General features: G+C 41.5%; 1 protein-coding gene across 2 annotated transcripts in view; it reads left to right on the top strand.

Moving 5' to 3' along the window:
* The window catches only part of ESR1 (estrogen receptor 1), a 253,330-nt gene extending 229,064 nt beyond the window's left edge, over positions 1 to 24,266 (top strand). The window contains exons 7-8 of one of the 2 annotated variants that reach the window (XM_058534133.1): positions 15,663 to 15,846; positions 19,811 to 24,266. In XM_058534133.1, coding sequence (XP_058390116.1) covers positions 15,663 to 15,846; positions 19,811 to 20,045 — 419 coding nt within the window. In that variant the 3' untranslated portion in view covers positions 20,046 to 24,266. Of the gene's footprint in view, positions 1 to 15,662; positions 15,847 to 16,833; positions 17,008 to 19,810 lie in introns of those variants that run through there. The other variant, XM_058534134.1, reaches the window with a different exon arrangement.
* The last annotated feature ends 2,803 nt before the right edge of the window (positions 24,267 to 27,069 follow it).

Genomic DNA, 27,069 nt, shown 5'->3' with positions numbered 1-27,069 from the left:
GGATGTTAGCTCAGGACTGATCTTCCTCACACTCAAAAAAATAATAATAATTCTAAATAGTCCTGTCAACCCTATAGGTTTGTTATGACATAGCAAGATAGCTTAAAAACATAAACTAACATCGTCATTACTATTATAGTCTGTTTTTGTCTCCAAATGGAAAATTTTAAGTAATCTAACATCCTACCAAGATTTTGGTGTCAAGATCTCCCTGTTCTAATCAACGGACTAGAACCCTAAACTCAGACCCTATATGTGGAAGGACCTTAGGTGCCTTCCCTCTGCCCCCATGCCAGGCATACTGAACTATAGTCTAGAAGTGTGTTGACACTTGAACTCAAGAAAACCATGGGAAAACAACCAAATCCCACTGATTTCTTGAGCTCAGAAGTAAAATAAAAAATATTGTTTTTTAATGGGTGTTTCTTTCTCCACATGCTACTTATTGAACAAGTAAAAGCATAATAGAATATGTATGCTTCCGGAAACATTTCATCGGAATGTCAAACTGTCCTGTAAAGTTTTCAGTCTAAACCAAACGCTCCTGTACTTAGATGGAAGATCTACCTCTGGGCCTAGCCTTTCACTCGTGGCCCTATGGCTACATCCAACTGCTTCTCTTGGTTGAAAGAAAGATGGAAAAACAAACTCCCTGCTCTGAGTTCTGTCTTCTCCTCCCCCTCCCACGGACAAAAAAGGCTCATTGAGCACTGCATCAGCTTCAGCCTCCTTCAGCGCTGGCCCCCAGAGGGCATATGGCTACTTTGGTGTGTTGAGGTAGATTGAGATTGCCTCAGCTCTATTTTTTTCTGAGTTTTTACTTTATATCTACTTTTTAGGTTTTGTTTTTCTTCTGGCATCTAAGAGAGACAGCAATACCCTACTGAACTGAGTGATATCCATGAATTGATAAGCTACTATTTCTTAGCTTAAGTACCATTTATTAAGGATTTACTACTTTCCAGGCATTGTGTTAAGTGCTAGAAATGTAAAGTTGCCTTCAGTTGCCTCATCTGTCAAATGGGACATAGCAGTAGTTCCTCCATTGTGGTTCCAAGAAGTGAGGCATGCCGGCTGCTCCCTGGAACCTAGGGACTGCTCCATCAAGGTGACCCAGGGGTCACACCAATAGTGATGATAGTAGTAGTCGCTAGTAAGGCAGTTCCTACCTTAAGGACCTTATGGTCTGAAGAGAACAACAGATATAAAAAGAGAATTATTCTTGTTAAAAATAAAGTTGTGATTACAAAAAATGATGTGTTCAATTTAGGTAATTTAATAATATAAAATATATTATTAAGGAAATAAACAACAACCCAAAGTTACCCAACCATGTGGACGTTTTGAGGTATCTTATCGCAAGACAGTGTAAGCGTTAAGAGCAAAGGACTCAACTCCAAGTTCAAATCTCCTTTCTGCTACTTCTTAGTAGTATGACTTTGGACAAGTTGCTTAAATGCTTTGTGCTTCTGTTTCCAGGTCCATGAAATGGAGATCATAATAGTTTGTTGTTAGTCCTGTGGAGTGGATTCCGACTCCTAGCGCCCCTGTGCACAGCACAGCAGACCCCTGCCCAGTCCTTTTGTGCCATCCTCCCATCGTGCAGCTCTGTATCAGACAATGCTCCACTGCTATCCAAAGGGTTTTCATGGCCAGTTTCTTCAGGAGTGGGTGACCAGGTCCTTCTTCCTAGTCTATCTTAATCTGGAAGCACCGCTGAAACCTGTGCACCATGGATGACCCTGCTGGTATTTGAAATCCCAATGGCATAGCTTTCAGCATCACAGCAACACACAGCTGCCACAGTATGACAAGCGACAGGTGGGTAGTGTGGTTCTCTGACTGGGAAACAAACCGCAGCTGCCGTGGTGGTGAGAGCACCAAATCTTAACCACTAGACTACCAATCATAATAGCGCCTACCTGTTAATACAAGTTAGCTCTTAGAACGATGCCTACTTAGATTAGCACTCAATTCATGTTAGGTCCTATTTTCTTTTCTTTCCATACTGTGTGTATATATATGCATATTTATATTTATGAATTTTAATTAGGATTTTATACATGTACTTTCTTTAAAAATAAGATTTTAAATGGCTGCATAATCATTCATGAGGATATAACATCATTTATTCAAGAACCCTGATATTGTTAAACACTGAAGTGATTTCTCCTTTTTGGTATTATAAATAATGCTTGTTTTGCATTCTTTTAATATATCTTTTGCCCACTTTTGATTATTACTTTGGATACGTTTCTAGAAGTGGCTACTTTGCTAGGTAAAATGGTATAAACATCTTTAAGACTCTTGATACATATTGCCTCCAGAAACCTTAATCAAATTACACTTTTGCATAAATGTAATCTTATCATGCAATGTGGCAGACAGAAGTGGGTGCAGACTGCTGGGGAGTCAGAGAGAGCAGACAGCTTCCTATCTCCCAGCTACTGCCCACTGCTGCGAAAGACCCAAAGTCAGGAATTTCTACACAGGTCCTCTTGTAAACGTCATATTATAAACATCCCAAGCTCACCCCTTTTGAAGCAAATTATCATCTCAGAGAACTTTGTTTTCTTTTATCATCTATACAGATACTTGTTATGTTGATTTTAAGATTTGTGGCTTGCACAGACACTGTGCTAGTAAACTGCTCTTATTCCAAGCAGTCAGGGTGCACAAAGGGTTGGCATTTTATGTCTTACCTGCTGCCTTTGGTCCCTTTGCCACTTATTTTTGTAAGTGATATTTACAAAAAGGGAAGACGAGGTGTTGAATGGCTGAAAGTGCACCTCTATTTGAAAACTCACCTAGGGAACGACAACCTGGTTCCTCCAGTGATTTCATTTGCTCTGGGTTTTGGGCTTTGTGTGATGGACATGACCTTTCCTAGTCAATTGTGAGGCTGGAAGATGCATCTTACCGCCTGACCCCAATACTGCTGCATCCGTGCCCTTCTCTGGTGACCAAGAAGTTGCTGGTTCAAAGAATGCCTTGTTTAATCCCACTGAGGTCCCAAGGATCAAGTGTAGTCTAGTCTTCAGATTCTTGCCACTGGGAGCAGACACATGCCGGGCTCTGTGGTCCAGCTCAGAAGAGTAGTCAGCTCTGAGGATGGCAAAGCATGAATGTCAGGGGGGGACTAGCAGGAGCAGTTTGTTTATTCTTTAAAATTGGCCTTAACAACAGTCATGAATTAAACCCTGAATGTAAAATTCATTTTCATGTCGACAGGTGAAGCATATGCTCTTTCTCTTGGTATAACAAATGTTCTTCTTGCGAGAGACAACATAACTTTCAGTGAAAGCCAAACACAGAGCACCTTCTAGTAAAAGCTTAATGCTGTGCTTTCTTCGTATTCCAACTTGCAAGTCCTCTGGGGACGATGTATTGCCAATCTTTGAAGCTGATCTTTTTTTGCACTCAGATATGTAGCTCAGGTTATTGATGACATGTCAGAGTTATTTCCAGCTAAGAAAATTATGCTCAGAAGTTTTTAGTAACAAATTTATTAGCTCTATTCACTGCTGAACTGACAAGCCTTGAAGAGTTTCAGAAATGTGAACAGCCTAAGGGATGATAGAAATATTGTGACAATAGTGATAAGTAATTCCCCTACAGCAAGCTCTTTATTCCTTGGAATATCCATTCTCAGATCTGTCTCCCTCTCATTGGTCCGGGCACTGACAAAGTGAAATAATAAGAATGAAAGGGACTTCGATTTTGTATTCTTAGTAGCATTTTCCTCCACCATATTATGAAAGTCATACGTGCTGAAGGCAGAGAATTTGGAAAATACCGAAAAGCCACCAAGAAAAATAATTTCCCAAGTAGTCATAATTTCACCACACAAAAGTAATCATTGTTAACATTTTGGTGAAACTTCTTAATTAAAGAGACTTTTGGAAGATGCCTGTGGACACCGGCACTCCATCCTTTCTCCACACCATCCTGCCCCCTGTTTTGAAAAGCCCGATGGCTCCTAAATCATTCCAGGAAAATTATTAGTTTTCTCAAATCTCTCTGGAGGCGAGTCCATTGGCAGTCATTTCTAGTTTCTCACAAACCTTGAAGTTAGGAAATTCTTTGTGTAGCTTTTGATCCCTGGGCCAGGAGTGAGGGATATTTGAGTCTAGTTCCAGCTTTGCCACTTATTTACCGACAGGGTGACCTCGGGCAAGTCCAGCCTAGCTGCCCTGCCTGAAACCCCTCCCAGCTCTAGCATCCAGTAGCCCTGGTTCCTTAACTTCTCTGAGCCACCGTTTCCCAATGATTAAAATAATTGGAGTGGATCAGTAGGGTTTTTTGTTTTTTTACATCAGTTTTTTAAAATTTATTTATATATTTATTAATAAACTTTATTTTTTAGAGCAATTTTAGGTTCACAGCAAAACTGAGTGAAAGGTTTCTCATGTCCTCCCTCCTCCCCAAACACGCACAACCTCTCCTACTATCAAAATCCTACACCAGAGTGGTGCATTTGTTATAATCAATGAACCTACACTGACACATGATTATGACCCAAAGTCCATAGTTCATAATAGGGGTCACTCTTGGTGTTGTACATTCTGTGGGCTTTGACAAATGTGTAATGACATGTGTTCGTCATTATAGTATCACACAGAATAGTTTCACTGCCCTAAAAATCCTCTGTGCTCTGCCCGTACCTCCCACCCCCCTCCCTAATCCCTGAAAACCGCTGATCTTTTCACTCCATAGTTTGCCTTTTCCAGAATATCATATAGTTGGAATCACACAGTATGTAGCCTTTTCAGATGGGCTTCTTTCACTTCGTAATATGCATTTAAGATTCCTCCATGTTGTTTGATGGCTTGATAACTCACTTCTTTTTAGCACTGAATAATATTCCATTGTCTGGGTGTACCACAGTTTATTTATCCATTCACCAACTGTAGGACATCTTGGTTGCCTCCAAATTTTGGCAATTATGAATAATGGTGCTATAAACATCCATGTGTAGGTTTTGTGTGGACATAAATTTTCAGCTTCTTTGGGTAAATACCAAGGAGCATGATTGCTGGATTATATGGTAAGAGTATATTTAGTTTTGTTAGAATCTGCCAAACTGTCTTCCAAAGTGGCTGTACCATTTTTCATTTCTACTAGCGATGAATGAGAGTTCCTGTTTGTCTATATCCTTGCCAGCATTTGATGTTGTCAGTGTTCCAGATTTTGGCCATTCTAATAGGTATGTAGTGGTATGTCATTGTTGTTCTAAATTGCAGTTCCTTAATGAAATATGATGTGGAGCATCTTTTCATATGCTTGTTTGCCATTTGTATATTTCCTCTTTGGTGAGGTGTCTATTCAGGTGTTTTGCCCTTTTTTTAATTAGGTTTTTAGTTCTCTTATTGTTGCCTTTTAAGAGTTCTTTGTATATTTTGTGTAACAGTCCTTTATCAAATATGTCTTTTGCAAATGTTTTCTCCCAGTCAGTGGCTTGTCTTCTCGTTCTCTTGAGATCACTGGTTTTTAAACCTTCTTCTGGGGCTGGACTGGTTGCATAGTGGTTAAGTTTGTGTGCTCTGCTTTGGCAGCCTGGCGTTCGCAGGTTTGGATCCTGGGTGCAGACCGACACACCACTTATCAAGGCATGCTGTGGCGGTGTCCCATATAAAGTAGAGGAAGATGGGCACAGATGTTAGCCCAGGGCCAATCTTCCTCAGCAAAAAGACGAGGATTGGCAATGGGTGTTAGCTCAGGGCTAATCTTCCTCACAAAAATAAAATAAATAAACCTTCTGCTGCTGAAGCCTTGTGTTCCAGAAGGAGCCTCTGAGTCACCAGAGGATAGGGACATGGGGTAAAGTGGGAGAGGCTGAGTGAGTGGGCTATAGGCTCCCTCATTTCTCTGTTTTAATCAGAGAAGTTTGACTTCACCCAGTTTATATGTGAGGGTTTCACATGAGGTTTATTTTTTTAAGGGGTTTTGATTCTCAAAATGATTTGAAAACCACTGAACTAGATGAACTTAAGGCCTCTTCTAAATCCATAATTCTGGAATTCTATATCTCCTTTTTGCAATATAATATGACCTTTCTTTCCTTAAGGAAAAATGAGATAAACTGTCATAGTCAAGTGACACTTTTTCAATACAATTTTCATCCACTGTAGTGTTCGCTTGCAATGATGGGATTGATAGACCTAAAGAATATGTACCATCTTCATTCTCACTTATCTCTCTGAAATAGTAATTTTTGACCCTAGTTATCTTTTCCAAAATAATCAGAGAGAACTGACAGCCATTTCAATTCTATGTCTAGGAAAAAGGGGGGAGATGTATCTGGAACTTTGTGGTTCTGGAAATAAACATGTAAATCAGAACCAAGAAGGTGCTACCTTCATTTATTAGTGACCGATGCTGAGCATCACAGGGTGTCCAAACAGTGCTGTTCCATTCAGGATGACGTGAACATGTGCATTTTGGCCAGCTGTATATTCTTAGATCATATGTCATTTTTAATGATGTTTTATAAACATTTGTATTCACATTAACACTGTTTTTTGACTTGGCACAAGATGGAGGGATGTCTTTTTCATTATTTTATTTATATATTGCCTGTTCCACAGAGGATTTGAAACGGCTTACTAAATTTTATACGATGCAAAGGGAGTAAACCAGTAATTGTCAAAATCTGGAAAGAGGGAAAATAATATGAATAAAATAATAAATCCAGGAGTCAGATTAGCACACAGAAGTACATCTGTATAGTTCCCAGGAATGGCAACACATTTGGCTCTAAATTCCCTTTGCTTGGCCAAAGCAAAGAGGAGAACACATTCCATTAGAAGGTTCACAGGCTTTTAATGAAAATAAAATAAAACAGAGCAGTTGTTCAACATAAAAACTCTCCTTCAGGCAAATCTCTACAAAGTCTATTTCTCACAACCAGTGCTTGATAAGGATTGTCAATTCAAATTCAAAGTGATTCATTCTCCAGTGAGAGACTAGAGAGCAGATATTTTGGGTTGCCAGTTAGCGGAAGATCGTATGTTTTCATAATCAGCTGGGTGGTGGTTAGGGCTAAAAGCGTCCTATGAAAATTGTCAAACGCACAAAGTACTGATAGGATGAGCTCTGCCAATCCACCAACGAGATTGAAGGTCAAGGGCTGCGCTAAGGTGCTGGTAGGCAACAGAATTCATAATATGGAGCAGGAAGTGTTCAAATGCTATTTCAAGTCTCATGATGTACCAGATCGGGAGTCTAATCTACAACCTGCCTGTTCTGGATCATTTTCCTCCCTAAGTGTCTGGTGCAGATGTCCAGGTATATTCTGCTTACTGCTGCTGCGTAATCAATTATCCCAAAACTTAACAGCTAAAACAAAAGGTTTGGATTCTACTGGTCTTGAATTTGGACAGGGCACAGAAGGAACGGCTTGTCTCTTCTCCACAGTGTCTGGGGCCTCAGATGGGGAGACTCACCAACCAGGGGTAATTTGATAGTCGTGGGCTGGAGTCATCTTGAGGCGTCTTTATTCACATGCTGGCAATTGATGCCGGTTGTTGGCTGGGACATCAGCTGGAACTGTCAACCAGAAGGCTTATCTCTGGTCTCTCCACGTAGCCTGGGCTCCTACACAGCTTGGTGCACTGTACCTCTTGGAAGGCAGCGAGGGCTCCAGAAGTGTCCCAGCTGACAACACAGAAGCTGCATTGCCTTGTATGACAACCTCTTAGGAGCCACGCAGCATCACTTCAGACCATCTTTTTTATTACAAGCAAGTCATGGCTCCAGCCAGACTCAAGGGAGGGGCATAGATTGCATTGCACCTCCCCGTGGAAAGAGAGCCAAGATCACGTTGTAGAGAAGCATGTTGATGGGAGATATTGTTGTGGTCATCTTTGGAAAAGACACTCTGCCCCAGTGTGTAAGAGCCGCTTCCTGCTCTGTGTTGTTGCACCATTGTCCTTGAAATGCCAAGCAAGAAAAGGTGAGGTCCAGGGAAGTGAATTCATCCAGGCTGTTTTAGCCTGCCTTTTCTGGGAAAAAAATGAAAACTTCAAGGCCTCCTGAGACCAGGCCAACTCACTGGGACTAGGAATTCCACATGGAAACTTGTGAACAAACTCCTCTGTAATAACAGGCTGCACATTTTCCATCAAATGTCTCTTCAGAACATCTTCTTTATGACCTGAGAAACCTAGTAATTGACTGTTTGAGGAATAGGAAAATCAGAACCCTGGCTGTTTCTTAATATGTTACAGATATAACTAACAAAACTCCTAAGCAAAATGTAGATTTATAATGGCTTTATCCTAAAAGGTATGAAGCTAGGATACTATTTATTACAAAAATGAAAAACTGTGATTTCTTACATAATAGTGAGACACATGGCTTTCACTTAAATTATTTTTTAAAAGAGAGCACATTTAAGATTTCTTCTCGAGTCAATTGATGCAGTTCATTAGTTTCGCCATCTGAAATCATCAGTAAGAGATTTGCCCTTTGAGTCAGCTTGAATGCACTGATGTACCAAGTATTTACCTTCTAGAACATGTAGTAGATTTCACTAAAAAATTATACTAAACTGATAAATGTCACTGAATCATTAGCATATGATTTCATAGTCCTCTCTGCTGTTAGGGCACTTGTGGGTATATAAAGATGCCAAGTGAACAGGACTACCATGTTCCCATGTTGAGTTCTGGCAAGAACACTTCTCTTCACTGTGATCCCTCACACTTTGAGACCTCTTAGAAGAGGGCCTGGATGAGCATGTGATCTTACAAATACTAGTGTAACAGTAAACATTGTTCAAGGATTGGTTATGAACGGGCTCTTCACTTTGCAGGTAAATAATCACATCAGTAGAAGGATGGAAGTTTCCTATCTGTGGACAAAGATTGCTCAAAGCAATACTCTTTCATTCAGCTTGTGAAATGAGAAGTCAGTTCCTGCACAGCAAAGAGCAATCTCTTTGAAATCCTTAGTAATGTTGGGAGCTGCGTCTTTGAACCACAGCTAACTAAACGTTCCGATGTCCTGGGCTTGCCTCTTGGTTCTTTACTTTATCAGTTGCTATGAAGTACAGTCACGCCTTGCTTAACGACGGGGACACGTTCTGACAAATGCATTGTTAGGCGATTTTGTCATTTTGCAAACACCATAGAGTGTACTTACACAAACCTAGATGGTATAGCCTACTACACAGGTAGGCTGTATGATACTAATCTTATGGGACCACTGTCGTATATGCAGTCCGTTGTTGACCAAAACATCGTTATGCAGCACATGACTGTATGTTAGTATTTAGAATGAATGGTTAGCATGACAGAGGATAATGAGGTGGTTCTAGAATCTAGATCATGGTTTCTATAACCAAATGTGGCAATATTGGATTTGGGAAGAGAACTAACTCCTAAGTAAAGTATGCAACCTAAGGCCTTAGAAATGTAGAAAATGGCAAAAAAGGAGGTATGCAAAAATTCCCTGTGACTGTATCCATTGTTATACAAATTTATTCATTTCCTCAGTCAGTAAGCCATAAAATACTACTCATCTTGTGTTAGAGAGGACAACTTCTCTAACAAATAGACTCCGAAATGTATAACAGCTCAAACACATAAAGGTTTATTTCTTGTTTGCTTAACAATGCTGAATGCAAAAACAGGTTAGTGTCAGAGCCCTCCTCCATGTGGTCATTCAGGGACTCAAGCTGGTGCAGATTCTGCAGTCTTCACTGGGTGACTTCCAAGGCCACCCTAAGAGTTATCTCCATTCTAACCAGCCAGCTAGAAAGAGGAAAAAAACATGAATGGGGCTAGCCCCATGGCTTAGTGGTTAAGTTCAACACACTGTGCTTCAGTGGCCCAAGTTTGGTTCCCGGGGGTGGACCTGCACCACTCATCAGTGGCCATGCTGTGGCAGCAACCCACATACAAAATAGAGGAAGATCAGCATAGACGTTAGCTCAGGGAGAGTCTTCCTCAGCCAAAAGGAAAAAAAAAAAAAGCGTGGAGGACCACTCAGGGCAAGAAAATACATGGAGAAGACATCTTCAAAGTTGGTTTGCATCATGATCAGGCACTTTTCACAGCATGAAGATACAGTCCATGTTTTCAAGATTTTACATTTTAGTGGCCACAATGTGAAGAAACCATGGTAATCATGTGATTCTTAAGCCTAGCTGTGCATCAGACTCATCAATTAGGAGTTTTTTAAAAACACAGATATCAGGGCTCTACCCTCAGCTTCCAATCAGCAGGTGGAAACTGGGCAGCTGCATCTTGGGAAACTCCATGGGCGATTCTGAGAGACAGCCATGTCTGAGAATCACCAACTAGAGGAAAATCTCTTAGAATTGCCTGTAAACAATACCAGGCTAATAAAACATACATATCCCTTTGAGCATCCTAAAATGAAATAAATAGATAATAGTTTTTCTATACCTCTAGTTATTTTTTTTTAAATCAGTTTAATTTTGTAACTGTCATATAAAGGACAAATAATGTTAAACTAATTTAAAATAAAATATGTATTTCAATGCAGATGCCCACGCTTGACTGCAGTAGAAAACATAATAAAGTACTAAAATGCTTACATGTATTTATAATGAATATTTGGCTATAAGAAGATAATTGAGAGCTTTTCTGTACAAGAAGCCCAAGTGCATGAAAAAGCAGAGGTAGAGGTGAATATCTGAATAAGAAAACTAAAAACTAACCAAGGCCTATTAATAAATGATAAGAAGGGAGAAATAAATTAAATTGATTTAGTAATAACATACCAAGAAAACCCAAAGACTGTCAAAGCAAAAAAAATAAATAAATGAGGAAGTAGGATAATTTTGCAAATGAGCTCGACTTTATTATAGTGTATTTTCAAAGTAATTCCTTTTCTTATGATACAGGATGAAGAAGTACCAAAGTAAATAGAAATATATATCCTATCTTAATAGCCCACTACGTTCAAGGCAAATAAATATAATCTCTAGCATTTAAAAAGAGACCCTGGAGACCATATCCTGTGGCTAAACAATGGAAAAGAGATGACAGATTGGAAAAAGAAATAGCAATACATACAAGAGGCAATCAAGAAGTGTGTTGGAAACCTCTGGAGACAGTGTCAGTGTAAGACAGAACACAAGAACCCCAAAATAATTTTAATAAGTACTTTTCACAAAATAGATCTCTTATCATGCTACAAAATTATTTAAAAACACATAGGAGGCAATAACACAATATTTCATTGATGTCTACTATTTTATAATAGTTGATTTTAATTTTGCTTAGAAGAGTCTTCCATCTCTTCTATGTATTTGCAACCAGTTGTGTTGCTTTATGGTACCTGTACAACTGTTCTGAAATCATTTTAACTAAGTGCATAGTTGGAAACCTTACATAATGCATTCAATTATCAGACTGCATATAGTGAATAAATTATTTAATAATTTTGAGAAAACGTATCTCATTTAAGCTTCCCTCTCCACAGCCGACTTACATCCTGGACTTTTTGTGTACAGCCTTGTAAAAGCTTTTCAAAACTTTCACTACAAGGTTTTATTTGTAGTAGGATTAGTTCAGTAGGACGTTAAAGAAAAAGTCCTTCATTGTTTGGGACTGTCCAGTACATTGTAGGACACCCAGCACAGCCTCTCCCACTGAGTGGCCATAGCAACCACAAGCTGTCCAAACACCCCACAAGGGACAATACTGTCCCCAAGAACAGCAGTCACAGGTCAAGCACAAAACAAACGTGGCGCTCAACAAACTGTCAGCCTCGAAGGTACTTCTGAGCAAACACGCTCTTTGGTTGTGGAAGCAGTTCCCAGCAGAAAACCTGAAAGGCTGATCTGCCAATAAATCACTGAGTGAACAGGATAAAAAGAGAAGTTCCTTTTTATCCCAGCTAAGTGGCAGCTTTCTGGCGCAGACCACTTACAGCTGTGGACTTAAGGAGTTTTCTTCACTATCTGTTTCCTTTGAGTCATTCTCTTTTTTTTTTGGTCAAGCGGCCATAGCCTGAAGGACTCTCCCAGGGCCTGCTGTCACATTCTTCCTTTTGGAAAAGAAAAAAATGTGGCCTTGTTTGAAGAATTTGTCCTCCAGCATCTGGTAAGCCTCGGGCCTCAGCATTCCTGACTTCTCCAGGATCAGTTAGATGTGCCCCCCAGTGGAGGTCCATGGCAGGGCATGCTGGGGACCCCTAGTGGTGCTAGTGCTTCCTTTTGGGCATGGCCATGTGCATATGTGCACTGCAATTCCCCCAGCTTTCAGAAGATTCCCTTATCTGGAAAAGTGATGGGGGTAGAGAGGCGTTGGAAGGCAAAAAGAAAAAAGGAAGAGAGCATGTTCAAGCAGAATGAGAGAAGGAGAGAGAGAGTAGAATCAAGGACCAGTGAGAGCAATAGAGTGAGAAAGATTGAATCAAGATCTCTTATATATGGGGGTGTCCATGCAGATTTGCTCCACCAGATTGCTCCACAGACTCTTCCTACATCTCCCACTGTTGGCTGCAAGATTCAGAATACGTAGACGCTCAGATTTGCCAACAACACTTCAAGACTGGATAATGACATACAGATTGCTTTTTTCCATCTTCGGGATTTGGAGCAGCCTCGAGAGTTGCAAAAGCCTGCCTTGTTGCAAGAATGTTTCTGAAGGCCCTCACTGTCTGATCGCTGGCTCCATGCTGCTGGGAACAGTGGTGCCACCGTCCGGAGTGGCAGAGACCACCTGGGATATGGAAATTGCCAGCAGCCCTGTTTTGCTTTTACCAGAGCACCTGACGCATCCTGGGAATTTGGATTTCTGTTGTTTCTCTCAAACAGCCCCTTAGGGGCAACAGGCAGCAAACATGGACCATGTTTTGCCAGAAAAGCCCAAAAAGATGATGGCTGCTGTTGTCAATTATTGGCATTTCAACAGGACTGTATTTTTATTTCTAAGTATATTTGCACAGCTAGGAAGCATCTGCTGACAAGGATGAGATGATAAGCTGTATTGATGCCAAGACAGAACTAGAAAAACAGGCTTGTTTGGAGAATGGCCTGCATCCCGAGAGTCGGTGCTAAGAAAATTCTTTCTCCACAGGCAATATCTGCTCTTAAAACATTAACACTTAAAAGAAAAGAAGGCTTGGAATCCTTATCACATAAAGTAGTATGTGCACACAGTGGATGCTCAATGAGATGATGCTGAAGGGAGGGATCTAGGTATGCATGCGTGTCCAAGGAGATAGGGCATCAGCAGCCCAAGAGACGATGTCGCACCCTGGAATCTGAGTGCCAAGGCTCTCACCTCCACTGGAAAGGGCAGAGGGCAACGCTGGCCCTCGGGATGCCTGGGATTCTAGCACCACGTTCTCTAACCCTGTGCATACAGGTAGGAGGAGCAAGAGCTGCACCAATGGCACCTTCCTAGGCAGGGACATCGAAGCTGTTTGCTCCTTGAGTCTGTGGTTTCCTTGAACAAGACCGAGATTATTGGTGAATGAGGCCAGCATCCTGGGTGGTAACAAAAAAGGAAATTGGTATAAAGCACATCATCCAAGTTGGATTAACTCAGCTCTGTGGCCTGGGCAGCTTCCCAGGATATCCAGCCAGACGCAGGGCTCTGGGAGACTGAGGCTAGAATGTGTGTGATGACATAGAGGGTGATGAGAGGCAGGGTCATGGAGACTCAGCAGTGGCCACCTCTGACCCCAAGCCACCACACACCTTCCCTGCCATCTGTTCCCTCCAGGCCAACCCCAAGGCCACTGGACATTTGCCCGTTTGTCTAATGGACACATTCTTTCTCTATCAGCAGCCCACTTGGAACATAAGTGAAGTAATCCAGCAATTTCTTTCTTATCCCACTGCCTGTCTGCTGCTTGCTCATTCTGTGCTCTATTTCCTTTGGCTTGAAGTGCCTCTGGGTACCAAAAGCTACATTATTCTGTTCAACTGCTTGTAAACCAAGATCCTGACCATTCTGGTTTTGTCGTTGTTGTTGTATTTGTCTGAAGGCTTAGCCATTTTCCATTCTGGGCAATTACAACTCTGTTTACTATGAATTCCTCTGTGTAGGTGTTTTCCCCATTCCCAACCTACAGGCTGCTGTGTGAGCAATAACTCATCACCACATTACCGGTACAAAGTCAGGGACTGATAAACTTGGGAGCCTTAACTTGAAGGTACCAGTGAGGACAGCGGGGAGGGGGAGAGAAGAAATATATTTATGAGAGAACCAGTGGTCTGAACAGAGGTAAGACCAAAAAAAAGTTGCTAAGTACACGTCATCTGGAGAAAAATACTGCCTCATCTGCTCCCTGAAAGATGGTATGATTGAGCAGAATGGGGCTTATTTCTGCAGTGTTTACTTGATAGAAAATCCGTCCTTGTGGTCCCAAGTCAAGACTGATCCATCAGCCCTCCTCTTGCTTTCAAGACTTCCCACTTCTTTATCACCCACCTTCCTCTGGTCCTTGGGCTGAGCCCACAACTTGGTGGAATAGTCAGGATTCTTTCAGTTTCGAGTGACAGAAACCCAACTCACAGTATCTTAAGCAAAAAGAGAATTTATGGATTCATGTGTTAGGACGAATACTATGGAAGCTCCAAAGTCAAATGAAAACATGTAAGAACCAGGACCTTGTGATGGTAACCAGGATTTTTCTCGTCCCTCCTCCTCCCACCCCCCACCCCTTATAACTATCATCTTTGCTTGTTGTTGCTCGGCTCCATTCTGCAGACGGGAGCTCCATGTGCTGGGAAGATGCCACTACTTAGAAGTCCCATATTCTCATTCTCCCAGCTCAGCAACCCTAGAGGAAAGAATTTCTGTCTCACAACTTCTATACACAATCCCAGAAAAAGCTCTGATTATCTGGTTCAGGGCTAATACTGTCTAGAAGAATAGAGTGGCCTGATTGTCTAGTTTTGGTCCTGAGTCTACTTATGGCCCAGGGAGTAGGATCTATTACCGGAAGAAAGGCAAGAGGGAAAAAAACATGCCTGGCGTGAAAAAAAGCAGTTCCCAGGTCCTCTATACCCACCCATCATAAACCTTCCAGCTGAAGATGAAAAGTACTAAACTTGACCTGAAACATAACAGCAAATTAAATCCTACCTGGAAAAATTACCTGTCAATCACTTAGCAGGTCACTTTCACTTTCTCTGCGCATCTCACCAAGTGTGTCGCGTGTCTCCCGAGAGCCTCCATGATGATGACCAGATGTGGAGTCAGCACGCTGGGCTTTATTCTCAGCTCTGCTCCGTCCTGTCGAGTTATCTTAGAAGGTTAATGCATCTCTCTGCCCTTCAGTTTCTTCATGTGAAAAGGAACAATAATGCCTCTCTCATGGGGTTGTCGTCAGCATTAATGGGATAGTTTGTGTTGGTGTCAGACCTGTCAGAGAAGGGGGGGCAACTGTAACCATTATGGCCCCGAGGCTAACAGTGCCTTTCCGGGGAATCTTGATGACAAGTCCTGGATATTGGCTCACACACAGGAGGCCACGTGGGTTTCTCAGTTCTCCCAGATGTGTATATTGATTAGGAATTTTGCATAGTTGCTTGGATCAAATGGGTCTCAAACTTCCCCAGTGCTGTGCAGGGTAAAGATGCTGGCTCAGTGTTATGTCCCATGCACGCTCCTAGTCTCCTAGACCTCATCCTCTTTGAGCTTCTCTCTCTCACTCTCTCTCTGCACATTCAGGAGTGTACACATTTCTGTCCAACACCCTGAACTCTCTGGAAGAGAAGGACCATATCCACCGTGTCTTGGACAAGATCACAGACACCTTGATCCATCTGATGGCCAAAGCAGGCCTGACTCTGCAGCAGCAGCACCGGCGCCTGGCCCAGCTCCTCCTCATCCTCTCCCACATCAGGCACACGAGGTAAGGCATCTTGGGGTTCATCACGTAAAGAAAGCAAGCCCCCAAATACATGTTCCAGCTGCCCCAGGAAGGGCTGATGCCTGCCTATGGATAACACACTTGGAACACTTCCTGGAACCTAATAAGCATAAATGCTACGGGAGGATGGAGAAGGGAGACATTCAATCTGTCTGGGGTGTGGAGCAAGCATCAGAGAAGGCTTCATAGAGGAAGTGATATTTAAGCTCAGTTTGAACCATGTGCAAAGTCTTACGTGGGGGAAGAGTGTGCAGTGTGCAGGTCGGGGGGAGGGCAATGTTTGGTCATTCTCTTTGTCCCACCCAGTCAAGGGAAGCTTGTGAGCACACCCATCCTCTGAAGGCACTGGGCATATCCATTATGGTTCCTGTGTCATACTCTCCCTACTTACACTTAGAAATCCTAATTGAGAGACTCTTGGCCCAGAGCCTCATGGAGAGTCAACATTGACTCCTCCATCCCTCTCAAATCCCTTCTTGTCACCCCCGTTGCCATTACCCTAGTCCAAGCCACCAGGATTTCCTCCTGGATTTCTGCACCAGCCACCTAACACGTCTCTCTACCTTTAATCTTGATCCTTTCTAATCCACGCTCCACAATAGAGCCAAAGTGATCATTCTAATATCAAATCTGATCACGTCATTCCCTTACTTAAACCTTTGAAATTGCTTCCCATTGCTTTTAGAGGAAAGTATAAACCCCTTTATTTTGCTTATATTACTTGTTATGACCTAGCTCCTATTTCACATTCTAGGACTTCCTCATAGTCAGAGCTCTAGCCATAATCAACCATGCTATGAGTCATGGGGGAGGTCTCTTCCAGGCTGCAGATTGGCTCAACAGCTCTGTTTATCTCCGCGGGGCTCACTCACACATCTATGGGTCTGCTGATGGAGGTTGGGCACAGCTGGGAGACTCTGCTTCAAGATGCAGGCCTATAGGTCTCTCTCAACCTCCTTGTACTCACAGGTTAGCTGGGACATGTTCTTCTCATATTGATGGCAGAGGCACAAGAGAGGAAGACTGTTTGGGCAAGTGCATTTTAATCTTTTGGTTAAGTCACGTCCACTAACATTCCATTGGCCAAGCGAGTTACATGATAAAGCCCCAAGTCAAGGATCGTGGATGCATGGGGAGTGAATATTTCTGAACAGTAAGCTAATCTGTCATAGCTTAGAGATCACTCCTTGTAGGAAGCATCTCCAGACCCTTGACACCTAGCTGGGACTTACACCCTGTTCTTCCTCATGGTTATTGCCCATTTTATTATCTTTCTGCCCCATTAGACTACAAACTCTGTGAGGTAGTTACCACAGTCCAGCTTGGTTACTCTCTGTTCCCAGTACCTCCTAGCACAAGGCTTTGCACATAGTAACTACTCAATAAATAGTTTCTATAGGAGCTAAGGAAGGACATTAGCAGAGGAAATAGAGCCTCTCTGTGCTACTAGGTGAAAGTGGCCTCATTTCCCGTGTAAATAGTCATGTAATATGGCTGGTCAGAGCCTTAGTGGATACCATTCCCATGAACAGAACTCAGCCTACAAGGATGAGATGAAGAAAGGGGTGGATTCCTGACTCTAGAAAGGCCACAACAATGAGAGGCAGTGATGCCACTAGAGGGACAGGTACCCTTGCATGATGAAATCTATATGACCTGGGCTTACACCAGGACCCTAGGAATGAAAAAGAGATGTCTTGTCTTAGTGGCTCTAAGGGAGGGGCCAAGGTGTCTGAAGAGCATTGGAGTAATTTTTAAGGGGCCTTCAAACCTTGACACTATGAGTCAAATGGCAAGAAGTTTGTCCCATCAAAGTCCCAGGTGCCACCCTTTCTGGAAACAACCTTGCAAACTGTTAGTTTCTTGAGGAAATAAATGTATCTTTCTTTCTTTGTATCCCCCACAGTGCCCTATATGAAGTCTTACATGTCATATATGCTCACAACATTATTACTGAGTGAATGAATGAATGAGTGGGTAAATGAATGAATGAACAAATTATTTGAGGTTTTCCTCTACCCTGTAAATTTGAAATTCCCAAATGATGACTTCCTCAGGGATTCTGCAGGACTCCCAGTGTCACAGATGAGGGACTCACATTGGCTGGTGGAGTAGGTGACTGCATTAAAGGTACACATTTCTAGGCCTTTCCTATCTGTTTCTTTTGATAAAGAGGGAAGCAGGGAATGGATCAGAATAACATATCCTCTCCCAAATTTCCTGGCTGAGAGAGTAACCTTTCACTTGAAGAATGTATTAGCTTTTACTCTGAGCTGGGAATTTTACTGATGTCGTAGAAACCATGTATTGCAGATGAAGGTTTTTATTTGTTGGTAGGAATTGCTGAATTTTCAAATCCATTCTGCTTGTCAGCATTAGCAAGCCTAATTAGTTAATACCAAATATATTTGCACTAAATTTACACAGCTTGTTAGTTTTACTGGTAATGCATGGCCGAAGGCAGCCGCTGAGAGAGGGCTCTCTAGAGTTTGTTTGAATTGCGTGAAAAGCTGGAGAGAAGTTGGTATTCTGTAGAAAGCTTTAAGCATTCTCTCTCTCTCTCACTCTCTGTCACACACACACACACACACAATAATATTTTGGCGCCTCCTTTCAGCCAATCTAAATCACAGAACTCTGTTTTATCAAGCTTGGCCCCAGCCATATGTTGTTACTCAGAGAATTTAACACCAGATTTCATCCGACTGTAAATGTGATTCATTAGGTTGCACGAACAAGAAAGTGTCAGATCCAGGGGGCATTTAACTTTAACAGCATTTTAAATTAAAACGAAAACATAAAAAAACAAAATACCACTCAAGAAGGTAATTTAGGCTGTTGTGTTGTAAGGCCTGAATAGCTTTGATGCTGTGTTTTCATGGCATGTCTCCAACTCGTGACTTTTCCCCCACTGAAAATGCAAATATTTTCTAAGACATTCTCTTTGTCCTGCCTACTCATGGTACATAATTCTTTTTAAAAAAATTTCAAGCTAGATAATAGTTGTTCTATTTTTTTTCCTGGCGGTGTGGTGGGGACAGAGCAGAGTTGGGCTGATGGAGGAGGACAGAGGAAGAAAGTGGTAAAAGGAGAAATTCCATTTGCCTGTATTTTCCTGTGTCCACTTAGCCCATATTTTCTGGACATTTACCACGTTCTTGCCACTGTTGTAGGCCTAGAAGATGAGCAAATTGCGGCCCTTCATGGAACTTGCACTGTGTGTGTTGGTGTGTTGTGTGCTTGGGGAGGGGCAAGAATAAACATACATACATACATACATAGGAGAATTTCAGGTTGTCATAGTGCTGGAGGGAAAATAGAGTAAGGTGAAAGAGGGCAGCTGAAGCTTCACGGACTTGCGGCCACTGCCACTGGGGTAGCAGAAGGCCTTTCAGAGGAGGTGGCGTTTGAAGAGCTGGGAAAAGTTCATCCAGGCAGAGGGAACAGCAAGTACAGATACCCTGAGTCTGGAAGGAGCTTAGTTTCTTCAAGGGACAACACAAAAACCAGTGTAACCAAAGGGAATGAGTTAGGGGAGAGGCAGGAAGAGCTCCAAGAGGTAGGTGGAAGCCACATCAGTTGGACCTTGTAGAGCATGGAAAGAAATTTCGATTATATTCTGAGATAAATGGGAAGCCCTCAAAAGTTTTAAGAAGGGAACTTCTTGGACTGTTTTACACATTTAAAAAACTCCCCCCTACTTGTCTGTATATCTCATTTGCTCTCTTTTTAGATGTAATGGTGATAGAGGGAAATAGGGTTTCATTGGAGTCAGTGGAAGGAAGTCACCCACATGTGAAATCCTAAATGACTCTTTAAACAGGAAGAAAGAAAGATTGGCATAAAAGTGTCTTTGGAGTTTTTCTTACTTCCCTTCCTAGGGGTTCAGCAGTCCTGGGGCTTGCGATGGTCTAAAGTGGTCCTCTCTATGTCTTCCCACCCACAGTAACAAAGGCATGGAGCATCTGTACAACATGAAGTGCAAGAATGTGGTGCCCCTCTACGACCTGCTGCTGGAGATGCTGGATGCCCACCGCCTGCACGCCCCAGCCGACCGCGGAGACATACCCATGGAGGAGACAAACCAAAGCCAGCTAACCACCACTGGCTCAACTTCATCACATTCCTTGCAAGCATATTACATCACCGGGGAGGCGGAGGGTTTCCCCAACACAATCTGAGAGCTCCTCGGCTCCCCCAAGGTTCTGAGAATCCCTGCCATGTTTTATCCATGTCATGCCTCACTCTAGCAGAATTCTGCTCTTGCACACACTCCAGCATGCATCCACCACTCTGGCTTTCTAATATGAGTGGCCATACATTTGCTTGCTCAGTTCTTAGTGGCACGCCTTCTTTTGGGAACAGCCAAAGGGATTCCAGGGCTAAATTCTTTGTAACAGCTTTTGTCTCTCTTTGTTATATTACTAAGCGTGAGGATTCCTAGAGCTTTTCACGACTGAACTCAGTCTATGAGCTGGGGCTCAGATGACTCTGTGCATTTAAGCTACTGGCTGTGACCCAGCCCTGTAGAGTGGGCATTTCACCTCTGTGAAGCACTTTTTAATGAATCTAAGAATAAGCCACAGGAAAGAATCAAAAGTGGCTCCTTTAATTGCTGACTTGGAGAACGCTAGGTCAAGGGTTTATTATATCATCCTCTTGTATTCCTATAGTAATACATTATTTTATTAAAGTAATATCTTAAAGCTTTTGCTCTGTTGCATGGCTGTAACAGAATATCTGGTGATTGTCTATTCATTTCCCCTATAGGAATACAAGATGCACAGAGGGAAGGAAGATTCCCTGATTGTCAAGACTTTGTCAACTTAATACACTGCACCTTTAGATTTGCTGAATGTTCTTCCGTTGGCTTTTATGAGCACTATGTGCGGGTCATGGGTTCCAGTTAATTCTTGCTTCCCATGGCCCTATAAAAACAGCTGTTGATCCCAGTTATGTCAACTCCACATAGACCAGTTTCCCTGTGAGGGATAAATTCTTGTTTTTTGTTTTTGTTTTATAAAAGAAAACCCCCAGGACTTGGCAGTGAATTGGCTTCAGGACCGGTTCTGGTGTGGTCTCACACTTATCAGCAGGGGGCGCTCTACTTGAATCTTCCTGGTGTGTAACTTACACTGGAGGTGAATTAGCCATGTGTAGTGCCCAGCCTATGACCAAGGGTAGTTTAAATGAGCGAGCACCCTGGTGACACTTTTAGGGCTAAATAGTAAATGGGCATGATTATTGTAGGTACTAGAGAACAAGGAGGAAAGCAGGGTAGAAACTGGACAAAACTGAGGCTCAGGGCGGCCCTGCCAGAGACTGCATCTACCAGGGATGGCTCCTGGCAGACCCCATATTGCACTGTGGGGCTGCCCTGGGATCCATGGGGCAGTTTTCCTCTTCATTTCCCGGCATGGCCCTGAATGGAAGCAGCAGCAGACAGCTGCCTTCCTACAGTGGGCCCAGCGCACTGTAGGGCCAGGGAGGAGAGCAGGCTTAGGAGTGCTCCCTACTCAGGCCGCTTGGGGCACGCCCTTGGTTGTTTCGACCTCATCCAAAAATCAGAGTTTGGCCTTGGGAAAACAAAAAAAACATAAAACAACATCCCCCAGAGCTCCTTTCTCTAAACTTTATAAGCCAGGCTAGCAAGACTAGCATTAGGCCAGAGGAATACTTTGACCTCTAGGCTAAAAAGGAAAGACTCACTCCAGCCAGAGGGCAGCCTTCCCCGGGGCCAAAGAAAGTTTGCTTTCCTCTGGTGACCTCATTGTCTGTAAGTTGAACCCCATTGAGAGGCGATGCGTTAGCCAACAACCCAGCGAAGTTTCTCGGGCTTCTCTTGGGATGTCAGTTTCAAAAAGTAGATCGCATTCATTTCTGATTGCCCAGTAAATGGTCACCAAAGGACTGGGAACCTGGGAGGGCAAAAAAAAAAAAAAAAAGTTTTTCATACATGTGCATCTAAATTTGGGGACAATTTTATGTATAGCTGCGTTAAGAATATGTTTAAAACATAATTCTTATGTTGTTTTTGTTTAAGAAGCACCTTATATAGTATAATATATATTTTTTGAAATTGCAATGCTTGTTTATTAGACAACTGAATGTAATAATTCTGTTCTGGATTTGATTTGACTGGGTTAACATGCAAAACCAACGAAAAATATTTAGATTTTTTTGTATGCAGTCGTTGATGCCTAAGGCCTGGTGATTATTCATTTAAATGAAGATCACATTTCATATCAACTTTTATATCCACGGTAGACAAAATAGCACTAATCCAGTTGCCTATTGTTGGATATTGAATGATAGACAATCATATGTAGCAGAGATTATGCCTGAAAAGGAAAATTATTCAGGGCAGCTAATTTTGCTTAACCAAAATATCAGTAGTAATATTTTTGGACAGTAGCTAATGGGTCAGTGGGTTCTTTTTAATGTTTATACTTAGATTTTCTTTTAAAAAAATAAAAAGAAACAAAAAAAATTTTAGGACTATAGATGATATAATACCAGCTAAATCCAAACAATAATACAGTGGAGGGTTTTACATTATTCCTCTAACGTGTTTGTATTCATGTTAAGATACTACTACATTTGAAATGGGCAGGGAATACCAGATGGTTGGAATGTTAGCCCAGGAGTTTCAAATAATTTTAGAAATCTCTTTTTATTCTTATTTGGAGTGCCACTAATGGACAGCTGACACTTTGCAACTGAGGTTCTTGATGTTGAGTGTAGGGAACATGCTGTGTTTTTTCCCCAACTCAGAGGCAATTTAGAGTTTGAAAGACATGATCTACCTGGGGGGTGGGGTAGCATGGGGAAGTGGGTTTAGGAATTTGGAGAATGGGAAATATAGTAATATGAATCTTGAAAATATTTGAGGCAGAGCAATACTGGCATCTAGGGTACCCACTAGGGTTCAGAATTCCACTTCTGTCCTGTAAACCACAAATAATTAGCTCTGTCTGACAGCCATTTCCAAAATGGCAGCTTGAGTTCTAGGGAAGAACATGTGGTATGTGAAGTATAGTCCAAAGAATAGCTTGTGGTCTGTGTTTCTCTTAGCCATTGCGTAGTTCTAGGCTTGCTATAATGATTCTGAAATGCTGCCATACGACAATCGGAGAGGCTAGTTCATCCAAAGAGAGGGCACTGTGTAGATTGCAAAGTCCAGCCCCTAAGGAAGTGCAGTCTTTGATTAGATTTGCCTATTAACCTTGCAAGTATGTAACCATGACATATCCCATTTCTCTTGGGGGCTGAACAAATAAGGGGCTTACTAATAATTTACTTTCCATCACATTAAGGTGTCTTGCATTAAAATCTTATACACTGAAACAGCCATTGATTTAGGCCATTGGTTTAGAGTACCCTACATGAAACCAATTCCAAATCTCTTCCTATTTTCATACTTTCCAACCAACTCTGAGATGGACTGTGGATATTGGGAATGATCACTGGGACTGTAGGAATGTCTACCATTCACAGGTAAATCTGCTTCAGGAAACATGCAGTAGCTTATGAGGCCACCATGATTCTCTTTGGTACAAGTCTTGGGAAGATGATCCAGATTACACTGCACACTTCCTAGGTGAACTCCCTGAAAACTTACTCTCAACTAGAGCAAATGAATTTAACTGTGGCCCCAAATATCCACCTTTTCATTAGTGTGATTACTCTGTTTCTATCTGTATTTCTTTTCCATTTAGATTAAAGTGAATGTGGCCTCTTTCGAAGTCATTTAAAATCGTTTTCTAAGTAATTGCTGCCTCTATTATGGCACTTCAATTTTGCACTGTCTTTTAGAGATTCAAGAAAAATTTCTATTCTTTTTTTTTTTGCATCCAAATGTGCCTGAACTTTTTAAATATGTAAATGCTGCCATGTGCCAAACCCATCTTCAGTGTGTTTGTACAGAGCTGTGCACCCCGGAAATAACATACAGACCCACGAGCAGGTGCCTGAGAAATGGACCCCTTTGCATTTAGAGAGGTCATTGGTCACAGAGACTTGAATTAATAAGTGACATTATGCCAGTTTATGCTTTCTCACAGCTTATAAACAGTGCTTTTTGTGCACAACATATTCTTCAGTCTAGAGCTCTTGTTTTACGGGAAAAGGCTCAAATGCCAAATTGTGCTTTGATGGATTAATATGCCCTATTGCTGAAGCATACTATTCTTGATGTGATTCTATTTTGTCGCGGCTTTGCTTTGTTTCATGAAACACACTTGTAAACCTCTTTTGCACATTTAAAAAGTAAAGAATCCAGTGGGATGTTCAAGCACCTTAAACACTTTTCTCAACCAATTTGATGTTCAAATAAAGAATTAAACAAAAGACAACAGGTTTGTTTTTTGTAAGCTCCACTTGCTAATTGTTCATCACTGACTGCCTAAGATCAAGGTGATGAAATGCACATGCAGAGCACAGTGAATCCTGACCCTCCATCTGACGCCAGGGCTCCCCTCCCTCCCCTTCCCTGTCCCCATCCTTCCCTACCCCCCAGGCATAGGTGGAAATGTGTGGACAGCGCAGTCAGGCAGACCCAGCCTCACTACTTGGCTCTGCCATGTACAACTTTTATGACCACTGGCAATGAAGTTTGCAGAGTCTCCGCTTCTTCATCAACAAAATGGTGATAGTCACACTTACTTCACAGGCTATTGTGAGGATTATATGAGGTGCTCATTAAAATGGTAGTTTTCTAATCCTTAACCTCAACCTCTTCCCTGTGTGGAAGAAGAAGGAAGCTTGAGAGTAGGTGTTTATGAATGAAAAAGTGAACAGATGAATGAATGATCTGAAATTTACATGAGCCGCTCACAAACGCTCCCCCATCACGAAGGTAAAGCAGGAATGACTGGTACATTCCCATCCCATCCCCCCTCAGCTTCCGTTTCAGGACCCCTTTCCCTTTTCAGAGCCACCTGCATGTTCCCTTTCGCCCATTTTCTCTGGGATTTAACTGATGAATTGAGGGGAAAATAATGCGACTTATTGGGAGGCAACATTCTATGCAGACAGGCTCTGCAGCCAGATCAATCAGCTTGAATCCTCATTCTACCATTTAGTATGTGACCTCGGGCCAGGTAATTTCCCTGTGCCTCAGTTTCTTCGCCTCTAAAGTCATTTTGATTTGATCTGAGTCATTTTGATCCCAAGAAGCTCTTTCATTTTCTTGTTCTATCACCCCTGGGCAAGTTCTTCGATCTCTATTTTCCTTGGTTTCCTGGTGTCTAAAATGGAAATAAGAACGATACCCACCCCACAGGGCTATTAATTTTTTATTATGAGGATTAGAAAAGATGAATATCTAAAGTGCCTGGTATAGGACCTGCACATCGTAAGCTCTCAATACGTATTAGCTATTATTATTGTAATTATTATGACCCTCCGTGAGCATTTACGTTTAATGGAATCATTGATAGGTTTGGATGTATATTTGCCATTTTGTTTCTGTTTTGTACACGTCTCCTGTCTTTTTCATTCCTTTTTTCCTCCTTCCTGTCTCCTCCTTTTTTTTTGGCTGAATAAATATTTTGGGGATACCACTTTAATTTTTCTGTTGATTTTTTTTCCGATTTTAAAAATATTTTCTTAGTGGTTGCTCTTACAGTATGCAGCTTAACCTATCACAGTCTATTTCAGATTAATATTCAGTTAAATCTAATAAAATAAAATAAATATCTTTGCTCCAATATAGCTCCATTCTCTCCCTTCTCCTTTTATTATTATTTTCATATATATTACATCTATATCTGTTATAAACCCAACAATAAAATATTATATTTATCAGCTTGTACAACTTTATATCTTTTAAAGAAGTTAAAATAAGAAATGAGAAAAAGTATATTTATAGACTTTTTTGATATTAATCTACGTATTTACCATTTTCAGCGCTCTTCATTCATTTTTTTCCTATGGATTTGAGTTACTGTCTGGCATCATTTTCTTTCAGCCTGAAGGAATTCCCGTAGTGTTTCTTGTAGTTCGAGTCTACTAGCAATGAATTCTCTTTCTTGATCTGGTAATGTAGTTATTTCATCTTTCATTTTTGAAGGATGATTTTTCTGGATGTAAGATTCTTGGTTGACTCTTTTGTTTTTCTTTCAACACTGTGGGCACATCACCCCACTGCCTTCTAGAAAGGCCTCCATTGCTTCCATCCTTTTGAAGTTCATCCATATCTGATAAGTCAACTTCTTGCTGCTCTCAAGATTTTCTCTTTGTCCTTGTTAAACAGCATGACTATGATGTGTTTAGGTGTAGATCTTTTTGTGTGTATCCTACTTTGACTTCATTGAGCTTCTTGGATGTGTAGATTGATGTTTTTCATCAAATTTGGGAAATTTCAGCTATTATTTTTTCAAATAATTTTTCTCCCCCTTTATCTCTCCCCTCTCCTCTGTGAGTCTCATTACATACATGTTGGTACATCTGATGTTGTCCCACAACTTGCTGAGGGTCTGTTTAATTTTCTTTAATCCTTTTTCCCTCTCTCTTCAAATAAGGTAATTTCTATTTATCTCTCTTCAAGGGAACTGATTGTTTTCATCTGCAATCTTGAATCTGAGGTTGAGCACTTCTGGTGAATTTTTCATTTCAGTTATTGTCTATTTCAGCTACAGCATAAAAATTGAGTTCTTTCTTTCCTATAATTTCTGTCTCTTATTGAGAAGTCCCATTTGTTGATTCATTGTTGTCATACTCTAATTCTTTAAACATGGTTTCCTTTAGATATCTTAACACCCTTAGAGTAGCTGTTTGAAGTCGTTATTGGCTAAATCCAACATCTGGGGACACACAGAAACAGTTTCTTTTGACCTCTTTTATTCCCGAGTATAGGACACATTTTCCTGTCTCTCTGCATGTCTAGTAATTTTTTATTAAAAACTGGACATTTTAGACACTATAATGTAGTTACTCTGGATTCTGCTCCTAAGGTGGTTGCTGTTGGTGCTGTGTTCTGTTGTTTGTTTCTTTTTTTGGTAACTTACCTGGGTTAAAGATGTGACATTTGTCTCTCCTACAGTATTTGGCCTCTGCTGTTTCTGCGAGGTTCTTAAATTACTTTCTTGTTTTGGTTTTTAAGCCTGGCTTCCTCAGAGCTGCCCCTGTGTCTGTGTAGCTTTGTGGTTATCCAATTAGTGAAGAAAGATTGCCCAATACCTAGAGCCAGTAAGGCTTCTAGCC

Source organism: Diceros bicornis, chromosome 39 (assembly GCF_020826845.1).
Source record: "Diceros bicornis minor isolate mBicDic1 chromosome 39, mDicBic1.mat.cur, whole genome shotgun sequence".
Classification (NCBI taxonomy): domain Eukaryota; kingdom Metazoa; phylum Chordata; class Mammalia; order Perissodactyla; family Rhinocerotidae; genus Diceros; species Diceros bicornis.
This window is presented reverse-complemented; position numbering and strand designations above follow the sequence as displayed.